A 24,700-nucleotide genomic window follows, 5' to 3' on the forward strand; every position below is an offset into this window, starting at 1 on the left:
GAAGAACTTGTTCGCTGGTTGCTTCTCTTTTAGTCCACCTCGTACTTTTTGCCCGCACCCAAAAAATAACAGTGTCAGCAATTTCACCGTTCTTATCTTTATTTCACTCTTATGTACACAATACCATATTAGATAACACCACCTTGCTTTCCTTTGTTTAACAATCTAGCGTTATAATTGTTCCCTTCACAACATATCGCGTGAAAGCGCAAAGTTAAAAGCAGAACGGTTTGAAAGAAATCCACTTCTAAGCCGGGACGACTATTCTGCTAAGCTTTACACTTCATCTCAAGTCAAGAGCAGTTTTCCAATATGGCCGCAGAAAGAGAGTAACCTTAGAGTATATTTCAACCCCTCCCAATTCTAACAAACCAATCAGACCACGAAACAAAAACCTCTGACTGAGTGACATGTAACCCGCGCCAAGTGTTCGAAAAGCGCGGGAAAACACGGACAACCGGCTGCAAAAAGGGCGGGAAATCAAGTTGACGAGCGCAGCTCATTGGTTCGCTGCCACCCATCTACGAAAAAGTTTTTTTTAGGAGGGAAGGGGTAATTTTGAGTCGAGTTTACGGAACTCTTTTAAACGCTGTGGGAAGACCGCTCTTTTAATTTGAGACGAAAAATAACGATCTAGTATTAATCTAAAATAACAAATAATAACCTTCACCCATCGATGAAAGTTTTCAATTAAAAAAAATCCGGTTTAAAAACGTTAGTTATACTCGACAAATAGACAATTCTCTCTTACGTTCTTTATGCTCATAAGAAATAACGTCTGTTTTAAGAACTTTAACTTAATGACATTAGTTTTGTACAATTTCTATGCAATGAACCTTTGAGTTGAAATTGTTGAATAAAGTCGGCGAGTTTTGTTTAAGTCCAGTGTAAGAAATGAAGAACAAGGTTTCTCTAATTGGAGAATATATCCTTGAAATATTCAAAGGAAAACACTTTCACCTAGCAAAAGTTCTCCTTCGATTTCAAAGTAATTTCATACAAAACAAAGCATCACTTAACATGACGCGACAGCTCCTTACAAATGGCTTCAGATTTAAAACAAATTAAATATCTTGGTCAACTCACATGGATGGAAGGTTCCCACGGAGAAGATTCCTTACAGCCATGTGCGCAGGGTATTACCCTACGAATTTCCTGTCTTTCTTTTACAATTTCAATAGATCCGTGTATCATCTTGCTCGTCCGTTCACATGAACCAGAGTTCCTTAATATATATCATTCGCTTTTCACTCTTCAAATTTATTTGGGCGGTCTTTGACCTAGCGTTTACCATTCATGGCGGACGTATGAATCGGCGGTTTTATCAGGTCAGCGTATTCTTGTAATGCCTCCCGCAAGGCTCGTCGGACAGGGGTGGAGTTACAAACAGAACATTCCACAAGACGAGGGTACAGCTCAACGACTTGTTCCCAGATCCGCTCGTCCACTGCAACAAGGAAAAGAAACAGGTTAGGGTTATTATAAAACGATTACAACACAACAAAAAAATAGCTATAATAGCTGCCAAATTCGTAGTCGTTCTTCGCCTTAAGGAAGTGAACAATGGGGAGGGGAGGGCACTTAAAAGAAGTGAACAATGATGGGGGCACTTACCAACTGTAGGATTTTCCTTGACAGCTCTTTTCAAGGACGACAGTAATGTGCTGATAGCTTTCATAACGAAGGACATCTCAGCCATGCGGGTTCTGTGGAGTATCAAATGAAAAAAACATAAGTAAATGTAAACATACAGACAGACAGACAGTAATCGGTCAGTCAGTCAGTCAGACATTCATTCAGTCGGACATTCAGTCAGACAGACAGACGGACAGACATACAAACGGACCGGTAGTCCGTCACACAGACCAACAGATAGCGACTGACCAACAGATAAACGAACGACCGAATTGCCGAACGACAGTCAGTCAGACAGACAGACCAACAGACAAATAGACCAACAAAAAGACCGAAATTGTTAAACATACATCCGGACAGACAGCCAGTCAGTCAGATCGATAGTCAGTCAGTCAGACAGTGCAGGCCAGGATCACAGAAAACGTACTCATTTGTGTAAAATACGCGATAAAACGAAACCAGCTTACCTGGGTAAAGGACATTTTCCACTAAGTTTCTCGTCCTCAACGTACTTCACCAGCACGTCGCTACATCGCCTGAGAAGAGCGTCTAACGCTAACTCAGACACTTTGCCGTCTGAAAAAAAGGAAACTAACCTGAGAAACAGTGTTGTCGTCTTGTGGACGACTGAGGCAACCTAGGCAAGAAGAAATTTTGGCGAGCAAACTTTGATTGAAATTTCGAGGGTTTCACTGTATCGTTATCACAACTGATGTATGTGTGCTTGATTCAACTCCGAACAACGACAACCCACCTGGCTGCTCTACACGTTGATCAACTTCTGCCGTTCCATTGACAAATGAAAACTGTAACAGAGTTTCAAAGCAGGACTTGGCAAACTCTTCACGTAAAGGAAATCCGTTGGCATCCGTACCTGCCAGGCGAAAAAAAAAAATAAGTGCGTCAATTAGCTGACCAGGAAACAAATTCTCCAACCGTTTTTCATACATTTTCCATAACTGATCTTGGGAGAAATAGGTTTTTAATCGCGTTTTGCTAAACTGATCATGGCCTAAATTCTCATGACATTTCTATAGCATTTGCTACAAAGAGGTTCGGAGAAATTATTGATTAATCAAACAATTCACGTACCGCTGAAGGTGGCATCAGCAGCCGAGTGAATCGAGCCTCGGTTCAAAAGCGCCATGACTCGAGCCATAAAGTCCTTGGGAAGAGCGGCGGAATGGGGCAGAATTTCTTCACGGATCATGCGCAAAAGCTGTCAATCAAATGGATTGTTATTAGTACCTAGGCTTCTGTAGAGTTTACTCGCTCTAATACCTGTTCTGTTTTGTTTTGTTCCCTAAAAATGTTGACGATAAAGGAACTTATGTTTCTTCAGTGGATGGAATAAGAACATTTGTAGAATTTTGTTTATATAATATTAAAGACTTGAAAAGAAATCTGGTTCAGACTTTTTCTAAGTCAGTTCCTGAATACGAGATTTCTACCAAAAAACGAGGATGGTTCAATCTGCACGTAAATCTTAACCATGCAGGCATGGTGACCTCCTGGTTACTGCGCCCGTCTTCGGATTGAGCGGTCCGCGTTCGAGTCCTGGACGGGAACATTGCGTTGTGTTCTTGGGCAAGACACTTAACTCTCACAATGGCTCTCTCCACCCAGGTGTGCATATGGGTAGCGGCGAATTTGATGCTGGGGGTAACCCCGCGAAGGACTAGCACCTCATCCAGGGGGGAGTAGAAATACTCCTAGTCGCTTCATGCTACTGTAACCGGAGATAAGCTCCGGCCTGATGGGCCACTTGACTCGTATGCAGACTTTACTTTTACTTAAACCTAAACCATTGTAGATGATATGTAGAAAGTCTTGTATCATTATATCGCTCTCTATCTGTTACCTTGATGTCCAGTTCCTCATCCGCTTGATGCTGTTCAAGGGACTGATTCTCTGGGGGACTCCTGTAAAATAAAACAAGTGTCTCAGGGGGGAGGGGAAGGTCACATTGAACACTCATTGTTCAAGAACTTATAGTTTACATTATTATAACACGGCGTCTAAATAACATGTTTAACCTGGAACTGGCTTCGTTTAGGTTTATAGCAAGGATCCTGATTAAAGACCGGCAAAGAATACGCAAAAGGTAACACGTTTTGGCTTCGACTTCTGACTGGTGGTAAAGATACTTAAGATTTAACTTGAAGAGATTTATTTAAACAATAGACCACAAGTTTTTATGGTTTATAGGCTGATAAACCACGCGGGATGTTGGAAGAACACGGGAAGAATTCGTAAATCACGAGCCGCAGGCGAGTGGTTTACGAATTCTTCGAGTGTTCTTCCAACATCTCAAGTGGTTTATCATACCTCTAAACCATAAAAACTTGTGGTCTATTGCTTTTATATAATAATTCAGAAGACACGCGAAATTTCTATGAGTTTACTGGCACAATAAACCATAGCTGATTGACCAATCAGAGCGCGCGCATTCATTTAATTACTATATGAGAATTCATAAAGTAAAAGAACTTACATATCTGAGAAGAGGAAGTCCTCCAACGCCGAAGCCAACTCATACCACATTGACCTAAAAGAATCTATAGATACAAAGTGAAACGCAACAGTAAATAAATTATCATATAGAGAGGAAGCCACATCAGCCTTGGTTTTCACGCGGGTCGTCAATCCTGGTTGAATTGGAATTTGGAGTGTTGGTTTTTGATGGAGGGAGGAAAAACTGAAGAACACGGAGAAAAACCCTCGGGGCAAGGCGAGAACCAACAAGAAACTCAACCCACATATGACACCGGGTCGGAATCGAACCCAAGCCACACTGGTGGGAAGCGAGCACTCTCACCACTTTGCTATCCCTGCTCCGCAAACAGTGATTAGAAGATGTACCCAGATAATTTTAAATGCTAGCAAAAAGCATGAGATACTTTAACCTAACTGCACACATTGCATGTTACGTAATTTTGTACCTGAGCGTGCGAGAGCCACGTTAAGTCCTTTGCGAACAACAGTCATTAACGAATCCACCGCGAGCTTCCATGTGGACTGGGACGAGCAACTGTACTTGAGACGAAGAGGATTGCGGAGGGACTGGAAACAAGAATAACGTTCTGTTAGTAGTTATGTAAAATCAGAGCAGAGGCGATATCATCTGTGATCAGCACATAATTTCTCCTTACAATTTCAATACATTGTCAAGCATACTGGTGATGAGAATAAAGAAAACCATCAACTAGAAGGGAGGAGACGATTTCTTTTAAGAATAGTTATGAGAATTTGGTAGAATATCAAGACACCAACCTAACTTATCATTTCCTTTATTCTCCCAACCTATCTACCTAACCTTAAACAACGTATTGATATGAAATTTTAAGGAGAGAAAAGGATTTGATCACATATTATACCTTGATGATCTTCTCCAATACTTTCTCCTCCATTACAGCAGGCTGAGAGAAACACTCACTATACAACACTACAGCCATCTCAAGACATTTCTCCGAGAAAGGCGTGAGCGACAGAATAATCCATTCTTTCTTTTTACGTCTGGCAGTGCCATCTGTGTCAGGTAAGTCATCAATCTGTGGAGGCTCTGTAGCGCAGTCAAAGAACTGAAGAAGCAGTGAAAATAGTGTAGGATACATTGGTTGCTTGGAGACATGAAGAACAGACCCAGAGAGGTTTGGCAGAGGTTCGCGTAAAACCTCGATAGCGTCCAAAATTGCGTGTTGCAAGGGTGTTAATACAGTATCTTGGAACGATGGTACTAGAAACGGTGACTGATCTATTGGCACGGGAATTGTCACAGAAGTCTGCAGAATTCGCACAAGTTTCTGCAAATCGGCTAAGCCAAAACGGCCGTATATTCTCATGAACAGAGAGGGAAATATCTGCACCAGGGCTGCCAGAAAGGCCTGCGCAGGATAAGTTCTAATAGAGCTCAGTTTTCCGGAGGAATCTCGTCTTGTTCTGACAACATGTGCTTCTGACATGCTTGTTGTTCCGATGTTGTACCACACGCGCCAAGCGTTTGTCCAAAGATTCAAATCCTCGTCCGCTGCTTGACAAAATTTAGGTTTTACTTTAAGTCTAGCAGCTCCTTTGGCCGCTTTTTTGTCCCTTGTGTTTTCCCCCGGGCTTGAATTCGCGCCAGCGCTCTCTTGAGCTTCACTCGAATCTTGAACGATGTCCTGAAAGCTTTTAAGTGCCGCCAGTGCAACTTCAGCGGACTTGCTCAACGCCGCAGACTCGACGAACTCCAAAAGAAGCGCCCACGCGCGCGGGAACTCATCGAGACCCGCCAAAATTTGGCGCCGGTTGTTAAACACGCGCGCCACGCCACCCAACGTCAGAACACGTGTTTCCGCCCACTGTTTTTCCGCCGTATCACGTGAATGGTGAATGAGTATTTTGCCCTTTGAGTTGACAGCATCACTTGGGGGTGGGACATCGGCTGCAGATGTGGACATGGTTTTGACTTGCTCCAGTAAAGGAAACAGCACCTAATGTGAAATATGAGAAATAAAATAATTCAGTAAATTCATTATGATGGTAAGTTAACCAGCTACATCACGAGCGTCCTCACATTGGAGAGCGTTTTCCAAGTCTCCGTTTTGGATGAAATCATTGAGATTTACATCGTTTTAGTATGGCCCCTGGTATGGAGGACTGGCGAAAACGAATAAAAAAGTATGCGATTAAGAGCGAAAACGTGTTTTGTGTAAGGCGACTCAGCTAAAGTAGAGTCAAGAGACGAAGCTAAGACGTAAACAGAGCACGTGACTTGCAACTTCTGACTCCATGATTCCTTTACAGTACGGCCAGGAGGCATTTAACACCTCTCACAATGACTACACTGTCAACTCGTAAACAAGGTTATATTTACCCTCCAAAGGACCGTGTACCACGTGACATTCTCCAGTAACGAGCCATGCGCACTTATGGTGGAGAACAGCGTCTGTCCTGCGCTTTTTCTAACCGCTGGACGAGGATCGACGCATAGTTCACCGAGTTTGGAATACAAGCACATCCATTGTCGGTCTGACGGAGGCACCGGTTTGTCGTACTTCGTGTTGTCATTCGCGGAACCTTCGACTTGTTCCAACTCGGTGCGAATCTTCTCTCGGTGTTGCGAGAGAAAATCAGAAATATTCCACTGAAACGACGAAATAAAAGAGGCAGTTAGTTCCCTTCAAACAAAGCTCACGGTAATTTGAGTTATTTTAACCGGGTACTAAATTACCTCTAACTTGAAGAAAACCTGAAAATAAAAGTTTTCCAAGATAGAAAAACACCAAAGAGATAATAATAAACCATAAAGGAACATGGATGGTTAAGAATGGAGAAGATTGACACGGATTACAAACGACGAAGTTGAAAAATTTAGGCTAAACTTTTCAAGATACGCAAACCGTGACGTAGCTCCTTTAATTACACTATGATCATAAAACGGTGGGGTTCAACTACATCCACAAACAAAACCCCAGCAATAACGTCACGTGATAACTTACCAACAGACCAATGGCTGTCAAGCTGATGTTCAGTTCTTGTGGCTGCAGGCCAAATTTTCCCGCCACGTCCACCACGACCTTGATACACGTGCAAGGCATCAAAGGAAGGAAATCTGTCACCACAAGCTGTAAGCTTTGGAATGCAACCCGAATAAGACCCTCACTGAAGAAAAAGAAAAGACAGTGTTCATATAAAACATAGTTAATAGGGGCAAATGGTTAGGAAACCTGGCAAATTTCTTTGTGGTATGTTTTTGTTGGCTATTTTGGGGGTTGACCCTGCACAAAACCTGGCAAAATACAAAAAGTGGTTATGTGTGCTCATACAACTAACCAATAGAAACATTGTGATTATGTAATTCTTGCATGGTCAATGAGCAGAAAACAAAAGATTTGCAGGGTCAAGGACCTTGCAACATAAATCTTAGCCTGTTCGCTTCTTAGATGTTAACTGACCTTCCTAACCTTTTCCTATGAAACTTGAAAGAAAAGTAACAGATACTGCAGGAAACTTCTGCTTTTACATGCTTTTTTTCTACAGAATATAACTTTGGCGGCATTTATTTCATTTTCAAACTGCAGGAATTTGTTTTACAAAGGCGTATCATTTGAATGTCATTTGCTGATCAAAAACATTTGTCTCAAGACAACAGCAGTCCGAGAACTGAACAGGTGGTCTAAATCTCCATTGTTAAAATAGGCAGGAAAAGCAGACATCAAGACAAAAGGCCAGATATCTCACCCTTGCTGGTTAGTAGCTGCTCCGATTACTCCCAGCACACACAGCCATCCTTGCCCCAGGTTTTGACCGGTTGAGTGAAGAATCTATGGACCATAACAAACTTATTCATATTTCTCAATGTTAGTTGTTCTTACTTACTCAGTGTTAGTTGTTCATACTTGATGGAAGTCAACCAGTTAACCAATCAGATGCACGTGATTTGGTCACGAGCGTTTTCCCGCGCTTGGCGCGCTTGGCGTCCTTGACGTACAGTGACGACACGAGTAAAGACAAAAACAAGGGACTTATATTAAAACATCAGAGCGTCATATTCTTACCTGTAGAACACATTCTAATTGCTTATAGCGAATATCCGAAAAGCTGACATTTGACATTTCTTGGAGAGGACTGAGAAGCATCGACTGTAATTGCTGTAGAAAAGAAACACACGTATCTAAGTTAAAAATTTCTTTGTCAGGACTTGTATTTCAAACTAAGAACATCGATATCAGTATGCCACTTGAATTCGTCTCGTGGATGACTTTCATCTATCTTGACACTTGAGTTGACTGTGTTGTCATTATTACCTTTTGTTACGTTGTGTTACATTACGTTACGTTACGTGACTTGCTTACCAGGTCTTGTTTCAAAGGAGGATTATGGTCATGCGTCAGAGCTGAACGAACCAATGACGTCACAGCCTCGGCCCCCCACTCGCGCATTTTAGCGTGAGAATGCTGGCACACCTACAGAAACAAACACGTGATAGTATCATGAAACGTTTTTTCAGTGAATGTCGAAACTAAGAAGAGCCTACCTCCAAAAGATGTGCCGTCAGCGGTTTCCACAAGACGCGTGCGCGGTGGAGGTTATTTAAACCTGTCTCTAACAGTTTGGCCACAGCAAAGAGAGAGGGTTCCTGAAAATAATGGGACATGATGACGGAACAATCATCAATTAATATGAAGTTTACGTGTAAAAAAGCCATTATATGCCAAAGAAAACTGAACCACGATATGGGTGTCTGAGGTCTCTACTCGACGATTAGATTATTCGCTCTCGATTTCTATCGCGTGACAAATAACGAGGGTGCAGCCGGCAGGCGTCCCTAACCCTACAACAGAATAGAGGGAGTCACTATCTACAGCAGAATAGATAGTAAGTGGCGTAGCCAATCAGAAGACAGCATTCGTGATAGGCAGCTAGTAGATTTATACTTAAGTGTGTTAGGTAGACAATAGAGGATATCAGAACAATTTAAATTAAATGTCTCTGTACCTTGTTGGTCTGTGCTTGTTCCATTGAAGTGGTGGATAATCTGCACAGCGCGTCCACAAGATGGTGCAAACCGACATCATCTAGATACCTGTAAAAATAAAGAAAACTGACTTGTTATTTCTGAAACCTTGCCATCTCCAGTATCCTTCACAGCTACTACATTAACTTCAGCATGTTTGGTTACTGGAACCAAACGTCATGGGCGTGTCAAACAATCTGCGCGATGGTTTTCGTAGCTGGTAGGATTCCTGCGCAAGTGGCGCTTGTTTTGGAAGGGAGACTGCGAGTACTGGCTGCAAAAGCCGTGAGGCGTAACCATATAAGTATGTTTCAATTCTCTTAGTGTGCTTGTGTGTGCTTTATTTCGCTATTTTTCTGTCTTCCTTTGATTTTGCGCATTTGCGCGTTTAGCCTTGTTCAACTACTTTTTATCCTAAATAATGATAATTTTGTGTGCCGATGAAAGCATTTTTATTCTTTTGTTAAGTCTTAGGTATCTTTAAGCCTTACTGGCTTCCCTGGGCTTCCTTGCCTTTATACATTGATATGTTGTAACTATATTTATAAATTAATGGTAAAAAAATAGAACAAACAAACAAAGCAATGTCACGCAAAATTCGGTCGGCTGCACAAGCTATAAAAATTTACATCAGCTTCGCTTTTCTATTTCTAACCTGATCCCTCAGATTTTCTAATAGAATTTGTTACAAAAGGTGCCGAGAAGCTAGGAATTACAGTAATCAGAAGACATACTTGGATGTTTCAAAGAGTCTTGATAAGATTGCAGCCAGGACAGGAAGCTCAGCCATCATTGCTTGGGTTATGACCTAGAACATATGAAAAGATCCTAAAATAGTGCTACATTTAATATCATGTTCACGCTGGCGTGGTACCATAGGCTTCCAGTGCAAGCAAAGAACGTATAGTAAGCCTTATTCTATTCTTAATGGTGTTACACCGTAATCCATAGTCTCGCAATGCAAGCAAAGGAAGAACAGCAAGTATTTCTTACCAAGTTAGGAGCCTCGCTGGCTGGCATAGCTTTCAGCGTCCCTCCTGCAGACGGCTTCAGACCCAAAATCCATGTCAGATGCTGTAGAGAAAAAATGGAAGGGCTGAGTATCAAGCAAGCTTCTTAAAATTCGCCGATCTGGGTGGAGAGAAGCACTGTGAGAGTAAAGTGCCTTGCCCAAGAACACAACATAATGTCCCCGGCAGGGGCTTGAACCTGGACCACTCAATCAGGAGGCAAGCGCACTAACAATGAGGCCATCACACCTCCTCCATAGTAGTAAAAGGGGAGCATGTAATTAGACCTGTATCTGACAGGTAGACTCAAATATTGATTGGGGGGGGGGGGGGGGGGGTAAGTTTACTGATTCTAGGTGGACCTGATCCTAAACAAATCGATTGCAATCTGACAGGAAAACTGCCAGATTCAACAATAATTTGATCAAAGCTTGTTTACTAAGTTCTTAGTCTGTTTGATTTCTGAATTCAAATCTTATTGACTAAAATCTAACCTGCAGTGTTGTAAGTACCATGTGCCAGGCTGTTCCCAGAATTCCTCCATGGCAGTGTGCAAGGCTTAACAGTGAGCGCATACACTGAATGTTCTTTGCTGTTAACTATTAATAAAAACAAAATACTGTGAGTGTACCATGACAATTTGTCGCCTTCAGGGGAAATTCAAAAATTTCCATGTAGGGTCCTTACACAAGAAAGTTATCAATTCAATTAATTTTACAGTCGAACCTCTATTAAGTGGCCACCTATTAAACAGTCACCCCTATTTGGCAGCCAGTAATCAAAGGTCCAATGAGGGCTTTTTCACTGTTTTTATCTCTATTAAGCAGCCAATCCCTTTTAAGCAGCCACTATATTCATTTCCCCGAGGGTGGCCATTTAATAGGGATTGAACTAGATTATGAAAACGTGAGATAAAAAATAACAGTGTGCTGATATGATTTGAAAGTCAGGCAGAATTTTTAATCTGAAATGTTTGCCAAACTTTAAATAAACAGAACTGCTAATTACACAACTTACGGACACAGGACCATGACTGGAACCAAGTGGGACGCCTGTGACAACAGCACTAGACCCAGTCTCTCCCGAGCCAGACAGTGATCTCCCAATGCCTCTGTGATCTCCTCCCTGTGATTCTGAGAGGGACTGAGACCCACTCATTGGCATCTTGACATAAGATACCTGAGCAGTACCGGAGTGGGGATTAAGTACTGTCAGGGTGTAGTGTGGGGGCAATGCTGCCTTACAAAGTGAAGTGATAAACGCATCTCTCGGAGTAGTGAGATTCAGGATGCCACAAACATTAGCATATAACTGGTAAGATTTGAGTATGGTTTCTGTGGCAGTTTCATCATTGCTGCAAAATAAACAAAGTTTATATGTCACATATCAAGAAAAATTAACAACCGGCAAACTTATCATGGAGTTCACAGATCTGGTATCACCAGGAGCCCCTCCATACATAACGTAGGGTCAATCCTTTCCCGTATCATTCTATTTTTAGAACTGTAATTAGCGCAAGGGTCTCTTGGTTTCCCAAGAAATATCTTGTTTCTGCAGATAGATAATGCAAAATTGAGGGCAAAAGTGAAATCTCAGGCTTTGTTGTAACAAAATGGTCTTAGTTAGGGTATCATTGTGTACTGAAAAGGGATCAAGAGAAAACTCCCACAAGAACTGTTTCTAAAGATAGAAAGATACTGGAAAGGGTTGACTCACAGGGTTAGTACAGGAGATGGAGGCTCTAGGCAATGGGCTCCTGATATCACTGATACCTCTGACTACTATGCAGGTAGTAAGGTTGTTTTTTTTTAGAGATGGGGGGGGGGGGGGGGGGAATGATAGCCTTGATATCTGCCTTTCTCTCAAGTCCAGTCTATGCCTTCGGGGGAGAAGCGAAGGTTCCTTTCCCGAACAGGAGCTGGTAATCAAGCCTAGGGGCATGATGGTACATTGGTCCTTGTACGTATCTCCTGTTCATGTAACATCAAGTAACTAAGGGCATTGCTCCTCCTCTCTGGAAGGGATGCTATGTAGTCTAGGGTAGGTTTCCTCCCAGTAGATTGTAAAGATCCCCTGACTAATACATGTAGTTTGCCAGTGTTTGTTAATTAACATACATGTATATGATGTAGGTCAAAATGAAATTCAGGTTAAAATGATTTTAACTTAGTTTGATTCTCAATTTCCTTTGTCTTCTAACCCTAATTATTCATGATCCATGAATAATTAGGGTTAAGAGACAAAAGAATTTTATTTTAACCTGAATTTCATTTTGACCTACAACATATTTACTCTTCAGTCCAAGGTAAAAAGAGAGAAAGAGAGTAACATTTTGCTGGGGGGTATTGGTGTTGCTTATCAGTGCAAGTCAGACAGTTTTCATGAAATAAAAACAGACTACAAAAACCTCTTTCCTGTCATGTACAACTAATATGAAACCAATTCTTAACACATACCTTGCTTCTAAAAGTAAAGATAAGGATGCCAAAACTCCACACCACGAAGCTGACACCATCTCCTGAAACAAGTCTGGTGCATTTGATCCTGCAAATAACACCATCAAAAAGATATAAAAAAATAATTTCAGTGTTTGTCATAGTGGTTAGCAGTTAAAGTGTTTATAAAATACATGCGAGTAGCAAAGGTTGGCTTTAGTTCTTACTACGTTTGTGGGACAAAAACTGATCTAGCCTTGGTTGTTTGAAGGCTGGATAATGCTATCCACCAGATAAATCACTATCCAGTGGATAGCATGGTTTCTTATGTCAACACACTGGATAGCAATTTATCCAGTGGATAGCGATTTATCCAGCTGATAGCATTATCCAGCCTTTGAACAACTGGGGCCAGGTAGTTAACTTCAAGTAGTGAAAGTCTCTCACTCGGAGGCCTTTTTCAGTTGTTTCAGATTCTCTTAACAGAAAGGAAAAGGGCACTAATCCTACCCACCTTTGTCATTTTCTACACCTTCTTTTGCCGCAGCTCTGATAGTGTCAGTCCCTACCCCTGTCTCAATAGGTGTTCCAGGCACTTCAGGTTCAATCCAACCAATAACATCTCCCCCATTTGATGAGCCATTGCTTTCTTGTACAAGCACATCAAGACTTTTGACAATCTCCAGCAAACAGGCGAAGGCAATGGACAGTGTGTAGCCATCAGAGATTGATGAACACTCAGGCCTTTCCAACTGTTCTAGACTGAGAAATAACATGTACTTAATCAGGGCTCAAAAAAGGGCCATCCAGGACAAGAAGATTTTCCTGCCAGGCAACTTACTTTTCATTCTCACTTGCTGAATGGGAAATAAGGGTCCAGACAAGTAAAATGTGCCAATTAAATCGTAATAACAGCAAACTAAGACTTGTCCAGGGCAAGCAAAAATTGAGGGCTGCTTGTGTGAAAGGCAAACTGGAATTCAAGTTTTTCTTCAAGCCCTGCTTATTGCATACCTGTAGGTATAAAGTCCAGACAGGAATATGCTTGGGTTTTTCTAGTCTAGTTGAGCCTGCTCCCTCAGTCAACAAATGTGTTACTGTACGATCCTTTTCTTACAACAATAAAAATTTGAAGATTGCACAAAGTGTATTCATTTGGTAAATGCATAACATTATTTGAATTGTGAATTCTTGAACTTTCCTTTTGGTTGACCTAGGGAATCTTCTAGGTGGACAATTTTTGAGGATTCATAGTGACAAAGGCACCCCAAAACTACTTCTTAACATGAATGTTCTCAATATACAACTCAAAACATGCAACGCTGTTTTGGTCATAAACTTGCCAGGCTTGTTCACATCAGCAATAACATGGGCAAGACTTCTGATTTAAGAGTCCTGCACCACACATGACTTGACATGTGATTAACCCTCTTACTATAAATGATTTTAAAAAATAGCAAGCTGCGCCTCAAGCAACTCTTGAGTGCCCAGTTTGTGCTCTTCAAACTTCCCACATGCATCATACATGTACCTCAATGATGCATGCTAAAGCATGAATAGACTGTCAAAGGAGTTCAGACATGGCATAATTTTTGAGTTATTTTGGCCATGTACAAAATGACATTTCAATTGAAGGAAACCAGAAAGTAGTAGTTGACTAAGTTAACTTAAGATAAAAAACACCAAAAAGATAACAATAAACCATAAAGGAACAAGGATGGTTAAGGATGTAGAAGATTAACACAGGTTACAAACAACAAACATGAAAAATTTAGGCTAAATGTTTCAAGATGTGGAAACTGACAAACTGATATAGCTCCTTTAAGCAGCACACTCCAAACCAATGAGAATAAAAATAAGGAGTACAGACATAACTGAGAGGGGTGAACTTACTAAACAGGTTTAGCTTGACCATAAACTGGCATAACATTCAGTGGTATCCATGAACCCCTGTAAGAGAACCCAGGCTGCGGAGTGACCCCACCCATTGCACTCAGAGCCACGACTGATGGGGGCGGAGCACTGGATGGAGTCTGGATTGTGTTGGCACTGGCTAAGTGTGACGCATTCTGTGATGAGCTGTGGGTTGTCTGGTTGGTGAATAATCCCTGGGTGAAGCTCGTCAGGGCATTCACCATGTCATGAAAGATTCTGGTGGAGTGTTCCTGCATGTCATAAAACAGGCAAAATGACCTGAAACAGAGACAGTGTCAAGGATGAGTTCAATTGTAGCTGCAATGGTATAATGTGGCTAGTGATGAAGCAAAAGCCACTGCCTGTGTTGTAATAGGGACTTTTAGATTGGACTATGGGTGCGAGATTGAGTGCAAGCATGATTTTTGAATTTCAAACCAGTGACGTTTCCAGAGCCCTCACTCTTCATTTTAGTCTTAGGTAGAGAGGGTAGCTCATGGGATGAGATGGGTATGTGATGTGACAATGTGGAGCCTGCAAACTAGAACTGAAAAGTGGTTCTCGTACTCAATCTTGCCCTTGTACTCAAATCTCAAGTTCACTAGTATTAAAGGAGCATATGCAGCTACTTCGAGTGTGATTTGCAAATTGGGGAAGCTCATAGGAGTTCTACAGTGTAGGTCTACTGAAGCTTTCTATGAGTAATGCTACTCCCCCCTGGATGGGATGCTAGTCCATCACACTGATTTCGTTAACAGCATTTTGTCACACAGCTGTATTACCTGGCACTTTGCCGCTACCCACCCAGTAATGGAATGGAAGTGTCAATGTAATGTTTTGCCCAAGAATGTACCATACTGTACACACAATGGCCAAAGATTGAATCCAATAAGCCACTTTAGTTGTAATAGTATAAGCAAATGGTCAAAAGACTACCTGAGTAGGGCTGGCTGAATTGTAAGAGTATGAAGAACTTCAAGAGCCAGTGCTCTCTGCCACTGTGGCTTATCTGGCTCCAGGAACTTCACCAAGAGGGACAGAAAAATCTCACACTCAGTTACCTAGAAAATGAGCATCGATGAGATAGGTACGAAGTAAAAATATACAACAGCAACATGGGAGGGACCCAAGTGACATACGTGTAGATCTTAAATTTAAGATCTTACAAAAGTGCCAGAGCATTAATTTGACTGCTTAATTTATATGAGACACTTTTTATCAAAGACCTATTTTTAAAGTCAACTTTGAACATGCAGTCTGACTCCATCCACGCAAAGTTATTGTTAGTGTATTTATAGTACAGAGTATTTGATCTTTATATTTATGTCTTTTGTAGTTTTTAACATAGTCCTATTGTCTTATCCAGCCTTTGGTAGTTAAGTTTTTGGCACTTTCATTTTGCAAAGCTTAGTCCATATTCATGAACATACTTTTATCACTTTTCAAATCCTCATGTCTTAATTTCACTCAATCATATACATAGTACACAAAAATGTTAATAACTTTTTAAATTTGAAAATGATCTCAGAAAAGGGGTTGAAACATTGTTTCTTTTATCTCTAGTTTTCATCCCAAAATAGGTTTTAAAGAAACTGATTATAAGAGTTAGGTATGGTTTTTATTTGCTGTCAGCATGCCAGCATTGTTGAACCAAATGAACCAAAAAGAAACAGAATCTCACCAAAAGAGTGTAAAATTTTTCTATCAGGACAGAGACAATCCTAAGAAGTCTGACCGCCACTGGATAGAGTGGTTTCTCCAATGGAGTTGAGCTTACACGGTGTTTGATGCTTGGAGAGAACAGTTTGATGATCAGTGGACAGACTCTTTCCTTTAGTAGGAAGCTAAATTCAGGATGCTGAAAAACAAAAACTCCAATGTTATCAAAAAAACGTGCATCACTTCTTTCAGAGTGCCTTAATGACAAATGACATGCAAATGCCAAAATTCTTAACCTAACTAATGATTTACTGTACATGTATTTTACACAGCCATCAAATCAAAATTTCAACAACCAAAGGATTCTGAGGAAAAAAAACTTTTAATTAACAAAAAGAAATCAAACTTGACCTGAGTCACAACGAAGTAACTGACAGTCTCTGTCTCGCCAAATGTTTGCTTATTAAAAAGAATTAAATACAACATAAAACCAAACTACAAGTGAATATATGAAAGATCATATTTTTGAACTGCAAAGAAAGATATGAAGACATGATTGATCATCGCAGTTATGCACACAACTTAATAAGCAGTAGTGAAATTTCAACCAGAGTTCACATTTTCAGAGTTTACATGTTTTCCAAGGGCAAATTAAGCAATTAACTTAGAGATGTGTCTGAAACCAGCTGTGAGATAGAACATTACAAAATCTGTATCATGAAATGCCTCAGAACAATCTTGTGAAAGACAGAAGGTATGAGATTAAACTGTTAATACATGTTATAATATATAATCTTATGGTAAATGAACTCTCATCTAAGGCCTTGTTTAACATGTGCTAATTACACTGTACCATACTACCAGCGGATAAAAATTCGACATACTTTAAGAAATATGTTTGGGTATCCCTTCAGCACACTTTCTAGCAGCTCTAACCCAAATGTTCTTGTCATCTCAATAATACCAATCAACCAGTAGGGCTGCTCTCCATTTGTAAGTTGACACAAATCCTGAAACAGAAAGAAAGACAAATTCATCCTTAAGTCAGGTGTAATAAAGAGTGGCTACAGGAAGGTCCTTCTGGTATTTACATGTAGTCCATAGATTTAATTTACAGAAAGTACGTACAATTTCCAGTAGTGTCACTTTGAATTGTATATATGTATAGCAAAACAAAACTGCACTTTTTGGCATTCCAAATGAGACTGGAATAACCCTGGTGCAAGGAAAACACTCTTAGTCAATACTCCTAGTCACTTCTTGTTACAGAAACTGGGATAAGCCACATTACCATCGGTCAATTTGGCTCTCTTGAAAACTCTCCATTTAATAACACTTGTAAAGAAACAGATTAGTTACCTGAAAAAGTAGATAAGCATCCCGAGCACATGGGTGGAGACTGACAGGACAGTTCTTATGTCTGATGGATCCTGCAGTGTCCTCAACTTTCTGAGCAGCTGAAAATGACAAACTGAAATATTAGGTTCTAAATAAAGCCCTGGTAAAATGGCCCATGATGGTCCATGTACATGTACATGTAAGTCAACAATAGTTGTAACACACCTCAATTAATTTTCAACTATCATTCACTTTGAACTCGTTCAAATTCTCCATGGTAGTTAATGATAGTTTTTCTTGCTTGACCATGCATATAATCGTTGATCATAGTTAGGGGAGGATCAACTATCATCAAATATCATGTGGCATTTGATCAGGACCTAACAATTTAGTATTGATACTAATTAGATCTCTTTCATTACGTACAGTTTCATAATTCTTCTGCCAATCAACAATGGCCTGAGATTGGACCCAAGAACTTTGAACATAATGACGATAACTCAGTCGGCAAAGAACTCTGAAGCATACTTCACTCATCACTGTTCACTTTTGGACTATCATGTGCTAGTACAGTTAATGTAATGTAATATACATGTACCGGTAATATAATTTTATTTTTTTATAGACTCATTTCAAATCACCTCAGTCTATGACAACATTATGCAGCAAGGTCGTGATCATAGTGCAAGTCATGTGACTGATCACATCAGTTGTAACCGATTATTATATGAGTTCGTTTGACTGAAAATTGTCAGACAGCAAACATATCAAGAACTTGACAACTGCACTAAAAATTCTTGTGCCTTGATTGGCCAGGTTAAAGAGAAGCCAACAAAAAGTTGTCAAAAAGATATCAAGGGATTGCTTAGAACAATCAGACTTTTAGTGAGATGGGTGTCCAGGTGTCCTGTGGACAGCCACATTCTAAAAAAAATTGGTTTATTTTTCATACGTGCATGCTGCCTTATAAAGTACTCATTTGAGCAGACCCTATAGCACATTTTGCACAGCCACTTTTCAAATTCTGGCTAAAAGCCTGCTAACAATCAATACATGAAACTTCATCAGGTGTTGACTGTAAAAATAAGTGAAATTTCTTTACCTAATCCTTGACTGTCCTCTGTGACAACTCTCTCAAATATCACTGACACCATCTGTCTGACAGTTGCTGCAGCAGTCGTACAAATTGTTGCATCTTTTATGAAATATAACTTGAAGCACAAGACCATGGCCTTAGGAGAGCAACAGAATAACTACTTACATTAAAAGCTCTTGTTAATGACTACGTCTCTCTTGTCAGAGACTAAGTGGTCAGTGTTGGAGCTGGACACTTACAACAAGGAGAATGATCTTCTTCTTGGCAACAACCCACTGAAATGGTAGAAGAAGGTTGCCTCCAAGAACTTTCATGAACATGATACTAAAACGTTTTGGAATGCAAGTATTTTACTAACCAAAAATTTTACCAAGAATATAAACAGGATTTCATGTGGTCACTTACACTCATGGTACCAACAAGAACTTCAACTGTACAATAAGGGAGGTTCGTAATTTAAGTTTTCCTAGTTTTAAACAGGAGACTCCCATAGAACTGTTTATTTAGTCTATTAATGCATAACTTATTTCCTTTTCCAGTAACTTGATAATTAATTCTTACTAGGGATCCATGGTTTCCTTGGGTGGGGATGGAATTAATAATCACGGTTATTGGGAGAGGTACAATAAACACAGTTATTTATTTGTTTGTCTAGTTAGCTGTGTGTAAAAGGAGGTCACTGTGGTACTAGGGGGAGGGGAGGGGGATTATAAAAGTATAGTTGATTGATCAGTTCAGCAGGGCCATTAAGTTTGCTTTTGTCTTGAGAGGGTGTCAAACAAAAATTTAAAGGGGAGCTCTAAAAAACACTGACCCCCCCCCCCTTGAAACCATAAATAATGAACACTCCCTTTAACTGTACATGTATATACCAGTAATACGTTATTAATAAAGACCATGCCAGTAAGATTCTGAATCTCTTTACGGGCAAAAAAAAAAGGTGACAGACCTTTCCGAGGCACTCCCCATGAACAATATTTGAAGTTGTTATGAGAAGAATAATTGTCTGAAGGATTCGTAGCTCTTCCAAGCCTCCCTCCATCAACTGCCATAACGCACTGACAAGATTTACAGCAGACGACTGTAAAAAGAGATCAATCATTGTAGTCAGAATGTAAATTGTATATAGTAAGTACCCTTATCTTGACTATGGACACCACAGGCCCAGAGCTGAGTGTGTACGTAAAACAGAGGTGTCGACATTTATAGAGATAGAGTTATACAACGTGTATGAATGCTGGTCTGTGTGGGAGTGAGTGACCTACCCATAATTTATCTAAAGGTGTGTACATACTGTACATTTATACCGTGCCATAGAAAATACAGAATACAGAATACAGGAACATTGTATATTCAACATTATAATCCATCAAATATTTTCGCTCGCGTGCGATTGGTCTAAACGTGTCACGTGACTGAATATTCCCCAGCTAAAACTGGGAATATCTGAGAATATTCCCCAATTTTCAAAACTGCACTCATTGTGAATAATATTTTAGAATAATAAACACAGTAGCCTCCATTTGGGGCGAAAATATGCTCAGATATTTGTCCTTGGACATTATCTGTTCCTTGAAGCTCACAGTTTTCTTCGAGCTTCGCTCTCGGAAAACTGGTCGCTTCTAGGAGCAGATAAAGTCTGCAGACAAATATCCAAGCACATTCTCGCGCCAAATGGAGGCTATTGTTTATGTATTACATCCAACCTTCCCATCACGTGCTCCTCATATGTCACATTGATTGTGGACATTGGCCATTGTATTTTCTATGTCATGGTATAAAACAGTTATGGAATGCTCTCTCATGGTATACCAGGGAATATCCTACTTGTCACTTGTATTTTCTTGCCTAAAGGTTGTGTGTGTAGTCTGAGAAAATAGTCATGAAGTGACTCATGCGATATTCCATGATATATCACCCAAAAGCATTGCATAACTAGCATGTAAGCACAACCAAGTTAACAATGTACTACCCCAGTTGAAAACAAGGGCAAGCAATTGTTACTTAATGTAAAAACTTGATAGACGCAACCACTTAATACACAGTAGCACTTAAAACCATACAAATTCCATGATATTTTAGAACCACTGAAAAAAAATCCAGAACCAAAACCTCAAGAAGAAGATGCGAAAAGTCAAGGATGTTCCTTCCAAGGGCAATAATTATGTCAACAGAAAACACCCACACCCCTCCCACAGACGGTTTTTGATTTTGGTCACTCCCCTGTACCCATCCATGGAAATTCTATTGTAGTTTAGCTTTCTAATTTTGTTTAAAAATATTCTAGGCTTTTGATCCCCACCCTCAATTCCTCTCAGAATGTTCTATTACCTTCCTTAGGTTGGGCATGGAAGCAATGTAATTTTCCTGGAATTCAACAATATATAGTTCAACCCCTATTAAACAACCACCCTCGGAGAAATGGGTAGTGGTCCCTCAAAGGGGGCTGGCTGCTTAATAGAGCTAAAAACAGTAGAAAAGCCCTCATCGGGATATTGATTACTGGCTGCCTAATAGGGGTTGCCATTTAATAGATGGCTGCTTAATAGGGGTTTGACTGTAGTATATGAAGATAAAGAACCAACTGGATTCACAGATAGATTATAAGTCATGTAGGTATACGTGAGAATGGATTTAACCAACAACAAAAAATAATTGAAGTACTGTCAGTAACATCATTCAACATTTCAATGCATCAGGGATCATTATCAATAATGAAAATTCAGTGTGTGGAAACATTGAATAAAGTTAGTTTAAATATTCCTTCTTGAACACTTCAACAAGCAACTGACCATCTGACAACCAATTGGTAAATACAAACCTCAGATAAAGCCTCATTGTTTATGAGCCGCTGAAGACCCGTCAGTGAGATCTGCACCACACGCAGACTCTTGGTATCGCAGCCAAGCAAGAATGGTTGCACTATCTCAGTTTCATCTGCAATCACTGGTACAGGTAAACAAATAAGCAACTTAAATGACATGTGGGGCTGTCATTAAGGGCTGTAACCTGGAACACCTGTTATGGCTGAGTATGCTTGATTTTCCCTTGATACTACAGGTAAAATTGCCTGTTGTTCATAGAATTCACCCATAAAGTAACAAATTTGCTACAGGTGACTCAAGACTTAATGATAGCCCTGGACATGTTTTACATTTACAACAGTAGAAGCTTATGAGGATGTCTCTAAGAAACAAACAGTTTAATAAGCATAATATAATTATTAGGATTTCAAGCATGCAGAAGGTTAATCAGTTTGCTATCTACAGCACTGCTCAAAAGTAAGTTACCACCCTCTCCAGTCTCGTCTCATGAGAGCTTAAAAAACTACAAGTTCCACTGCTTTAAATTCTCATGAGACTTAGATAGCCTATTGTACTGCAAACATGCAAGCATGCAGAAACAATAGCCAAGCAAAACTTTGTGCGCTCAAATGAAGCATTTGCTGAACCCTGTTATTTGTTTACCACATTCATTAGAGATTTGACTCTTGAACGTTTCAAATCTATGTGGCTCTAAAATCGTATCCAAGATTATGCTACAAAGCTTTCTATTTTAAATCGAATTCACATCATTCATGAGTTTTAGGAAGAGTGCTTAAACCATGTAGAAAGCAATGTGGAAGTTCAATCACTGCTCCTTGAGGTCAGTTGCATACTTCATGCACACTTGTATTACTTTCAAATCACCTGTTACTTTGAATTCATATTACTTTCCCAGTTTTATTTACAGAACACAATGAAGCATAACACAAAGAAGTATACTGACTGATTACTGTTCAAATAATCACACCTCAAAATTCCTAAAGGCTAACAAAACTCCCTAATGCAACAAAAGCTTAAAACTTGGTTAGTAATCACGACAAGTGTGTTGAAAACGGCAGTAAAACAACAAACAAATGTGTGGTGACACGAAGTTGTGAGAAAACGTTCAGTTTTATTCGTAATTTGTTCCCCTCTTTCAACTAAAAGAAGGTTTAGTTGTGAACAATAAAATAGACGATGCAGTTTTAATGTATATTTTTCAATTGGGGTATAAAACAATACTTGATGAATGTGATAATTGTCCCATGGGAAAATAAGTTTTGTTTCCCCAAGCCCTTCAGTGTTCCCAAAAGGAAAACATTGAGATTATTATCATTTCACTGGGAAATAACACTCCATATTCCCCGCGGGGACAGTCATTGTGTGTTTATTATGCATGGCGTGTTAAAGGGGTTACAGCTGATATCAAAATGACTTATTATTAGTTATTACCTTTTGTGATCTTCAAGTTTTTTGCCTTGGCAGCACTAATCGTTCTGAGGCGTAGAATCCCAGCTTCTGCCGCCTGTAACAGTTAAAAAAAACACATTTACACGGACATTTGGGAAAAGTCTGTCAAGAACACAGGCCAATATCACATTTACAAACACAAGTTTTAAAATAGTCAAGATCAATTATAGCTTAAACTTATAATTTTTTGGCGGGCACACGCGACTTGAAAATTCTCAATTCTTTGTTTGAATATGAAGAGCTTTCAATCCGTTTTTTGAAAGTGTCAAATATATTTCTTACCTCTTTAACTGGTTGGAATTTTCGTCTCGTTTCGTTGGACAAAGCTCTCAGGTCAGATTGAACCGCATCGATGAATTTCTTAGATCGCTCGTCCAAAGCTCTTGCCATGTCCAAAATAATTAATGTTGAACACTAAAATACGCCAAGATTTTATGCCCGCTAGGATCAGGATTATTTTTGGCCATTTGAGCTTTGTTTTGATTCGAACTTTCGGATGATTAAATGATCGAACAAAGGGAGGAGGCCGCCATATTGGATAGCTGATGTGGCTCGTGCCAGATCCCCTCCATGGTTTGAGAAGAACAGGAAGGACTGGGCCGAAACGCCGAAAGGATCTCCATCACGCGCGGGATCCCGCGGGATGGGACTTGAGAGGACCTCTTTTAATTGACTGTGCAGTTGGGACAATACTTCGACCACAGTGTCTAAAATAAGCTGAAATAGAGGATATTTTCTCATTTATTTTTACCTCTTATGATACAAGAGGAACTGCTAAACAAAGAAAATTGAAACCATGAATTTTTCAGCTTCTAGCTGGAGTAGAAACTTTTGCAGCAAACGTAAAAACTTTTCATCTACGAGAAAGTTGCTACAGAGACCAGCTAATGGACACTCAAGTCTTAGTTTCTTTGGGAAACTTGCAGCATCCGCTTAAAAACTGGTCCAACAACGTTGCATGTTTGTGAAAGCACTTCAAATACCTGCAACATAATACTGCATCGAAGTAGTTGTTGTGTTAAAAAATCATCTAGCGCGCCATGGTACACGAAATGTTGCCTCACTGAATCGTCGAGTGTCACTGGGGGAAAGAATACAGAAAAATGGCGAATTTATTTCAGAGCACAATTATGCTGTTTTAAATTCCTTGCCCAGGAGACAACACGCGATAAATAGGTCATCGATAGTTTTTGACAGAGAAAGGTGCCCCCGTCACAAAGGGAGAACTCTGCGTCCTTTTCTAAACCCTTCGAATTAATGAACAATATTACGGAAGAACATTAAGCATTAGCATGTTAACCAAAAAAACAAGTATTATTTGTTCAGTTCATGTTGTCGTGGGAGTCAAGATACTTCGACTTCCCAACCCTTTCATATACCTCAACTTGTGAAATCCCTACCCTCGATAAAGGTATCCCTTTCGCGCGGAGCCTCCCCACGAGGGCCACTTAAGGGGGTCTTACACTCTCAGATATGAATTTTTCTCCAGAAAACCATTTTTTTGGAACATGAAGATTCAACATCCCTGTCCATTTGTAAATCGTATTTTGAAACGATTTTCCTCTAATTACTCCTGAATTTACGTTTAAATTAAGAAATCTGAACACTTCTAGCTATATTTCAACATAGCAACACCCATAGCAACCATTGTTTACAGTCTAAAAGTACTCATAAAATGGATTCAATTCAGTACATTTTAATGATACTTTACACAAACGCTTTAAAGATGTGTAGTTATGAGAATTTTGCATCATGGTCCTGAACATTATTTCTTCTACCATCTTATACGCTCCTTATACTTGGTTAACATTTCTATGACTGGTGTGTATTCGGGTGTTCAA

General features: G+C 39.9%; 1 protein-coding gene across 1 annotated transcript; it reads right to left on the bottom strand.

The window, feature by feature from the left end:
* Nucleotides 1-81: 81 nt before the first annotated feature.
* LOC110068403 (protein MON2 homolog) lies at nucleotides 82-23,427 on the bottom strand. The gene is made up of 32 exons (XM_089275994.1): nucleotides 23,142-23,427; nucleotides 22,842-22,914; nucleotides 21,407-21,531; nucleotides 19,535-19,666; nucleotides 18,592-18,721; nucleotides 17,511-17,608; nucleotides 17,036-17,161; nucleotides 16,174-16,350; nucleotides 15,429-15,553; nucleotides 14,472-14,771; nucleotides 13,093-13,340; nucleotides 12,600-12,687; nucleotides 11,161-11,497; nucleotides 10,638-10,742; nucleotides 10,127-10,207; nucleotides 9,868-9,941; nucleotides 9,115-9,202; nucleotides 8,654-8,755; nucleotides 8,472-8,582; nucleotides 8,175-8,267; nucleotides 7,858-7,940; nucleotides 7,116-7,278; nucleotides 6,491-6,760; nucleotides 5,013-6,107; nucleotides 4,578-4,698; nucleotides 4,130-4,193; nucleotides 3,497-3,557; nucleotides 2,728-2,854; nucleotides 2,390-2,509; nucleotides 2,103-2,211; nucleotides 1,615-1,706; nucleotides 82-1,447 (listed from the first exon to the last, which is right to left on the bottom strand). Exons 1-32 carry the CDS (start codon nucleotides 23,247-23,249, stop codon nucleotides 1,281-1,283), a joined length of 5,193 nt encoding a protein of 1,730 aa, XP_089132120.1. The 5' UTR covers nucleotides 23,250-23,427; the 3' UTR covers nucleotides 82-1,280.
* Nucleotides 23,428-24,700: the final 1,273 nt, after the last annotated feature.

Source organism: Orbicella faveolata, unplaced genomic scaffold (assembly GCF_042242905.1).
Source record: "Orbicella faveolata isolate gen_17 unplaced genomic scaffold, um_ofav_v1 contig_4, whole genome shotgun sequence".
Taxonomy (NCBI): Eukaryota; Metazoa; Cnidaria; class Anthozoa; order Scleractinia; family Merulinidae; genus Orbicella; species Orbicella faveolata.

Coding starts and splice junctions, on each gene's coding strand:
- LOC110068403 (XM_089275994.1), bottom strand. CDS start 23,249: ATGGCAAGAGCTTTGGACGAGCGATCTAAGAAATTCATCGATGCGGTT. Junction 10,208..10,637: donor TGGTACTTACAACACTGCAG/GTTAGATTTTAG, acceptor TTTTCTCTACAG/CATCTGACATGGATTTTGGG. Junction 1,448..1,614: donor CAAGGAAAATCCTACAGTTG/GTAAGTGCCCCC, acceptor TCCTTGTTGCAG/TGGACGAGCGGATCTGGGAA.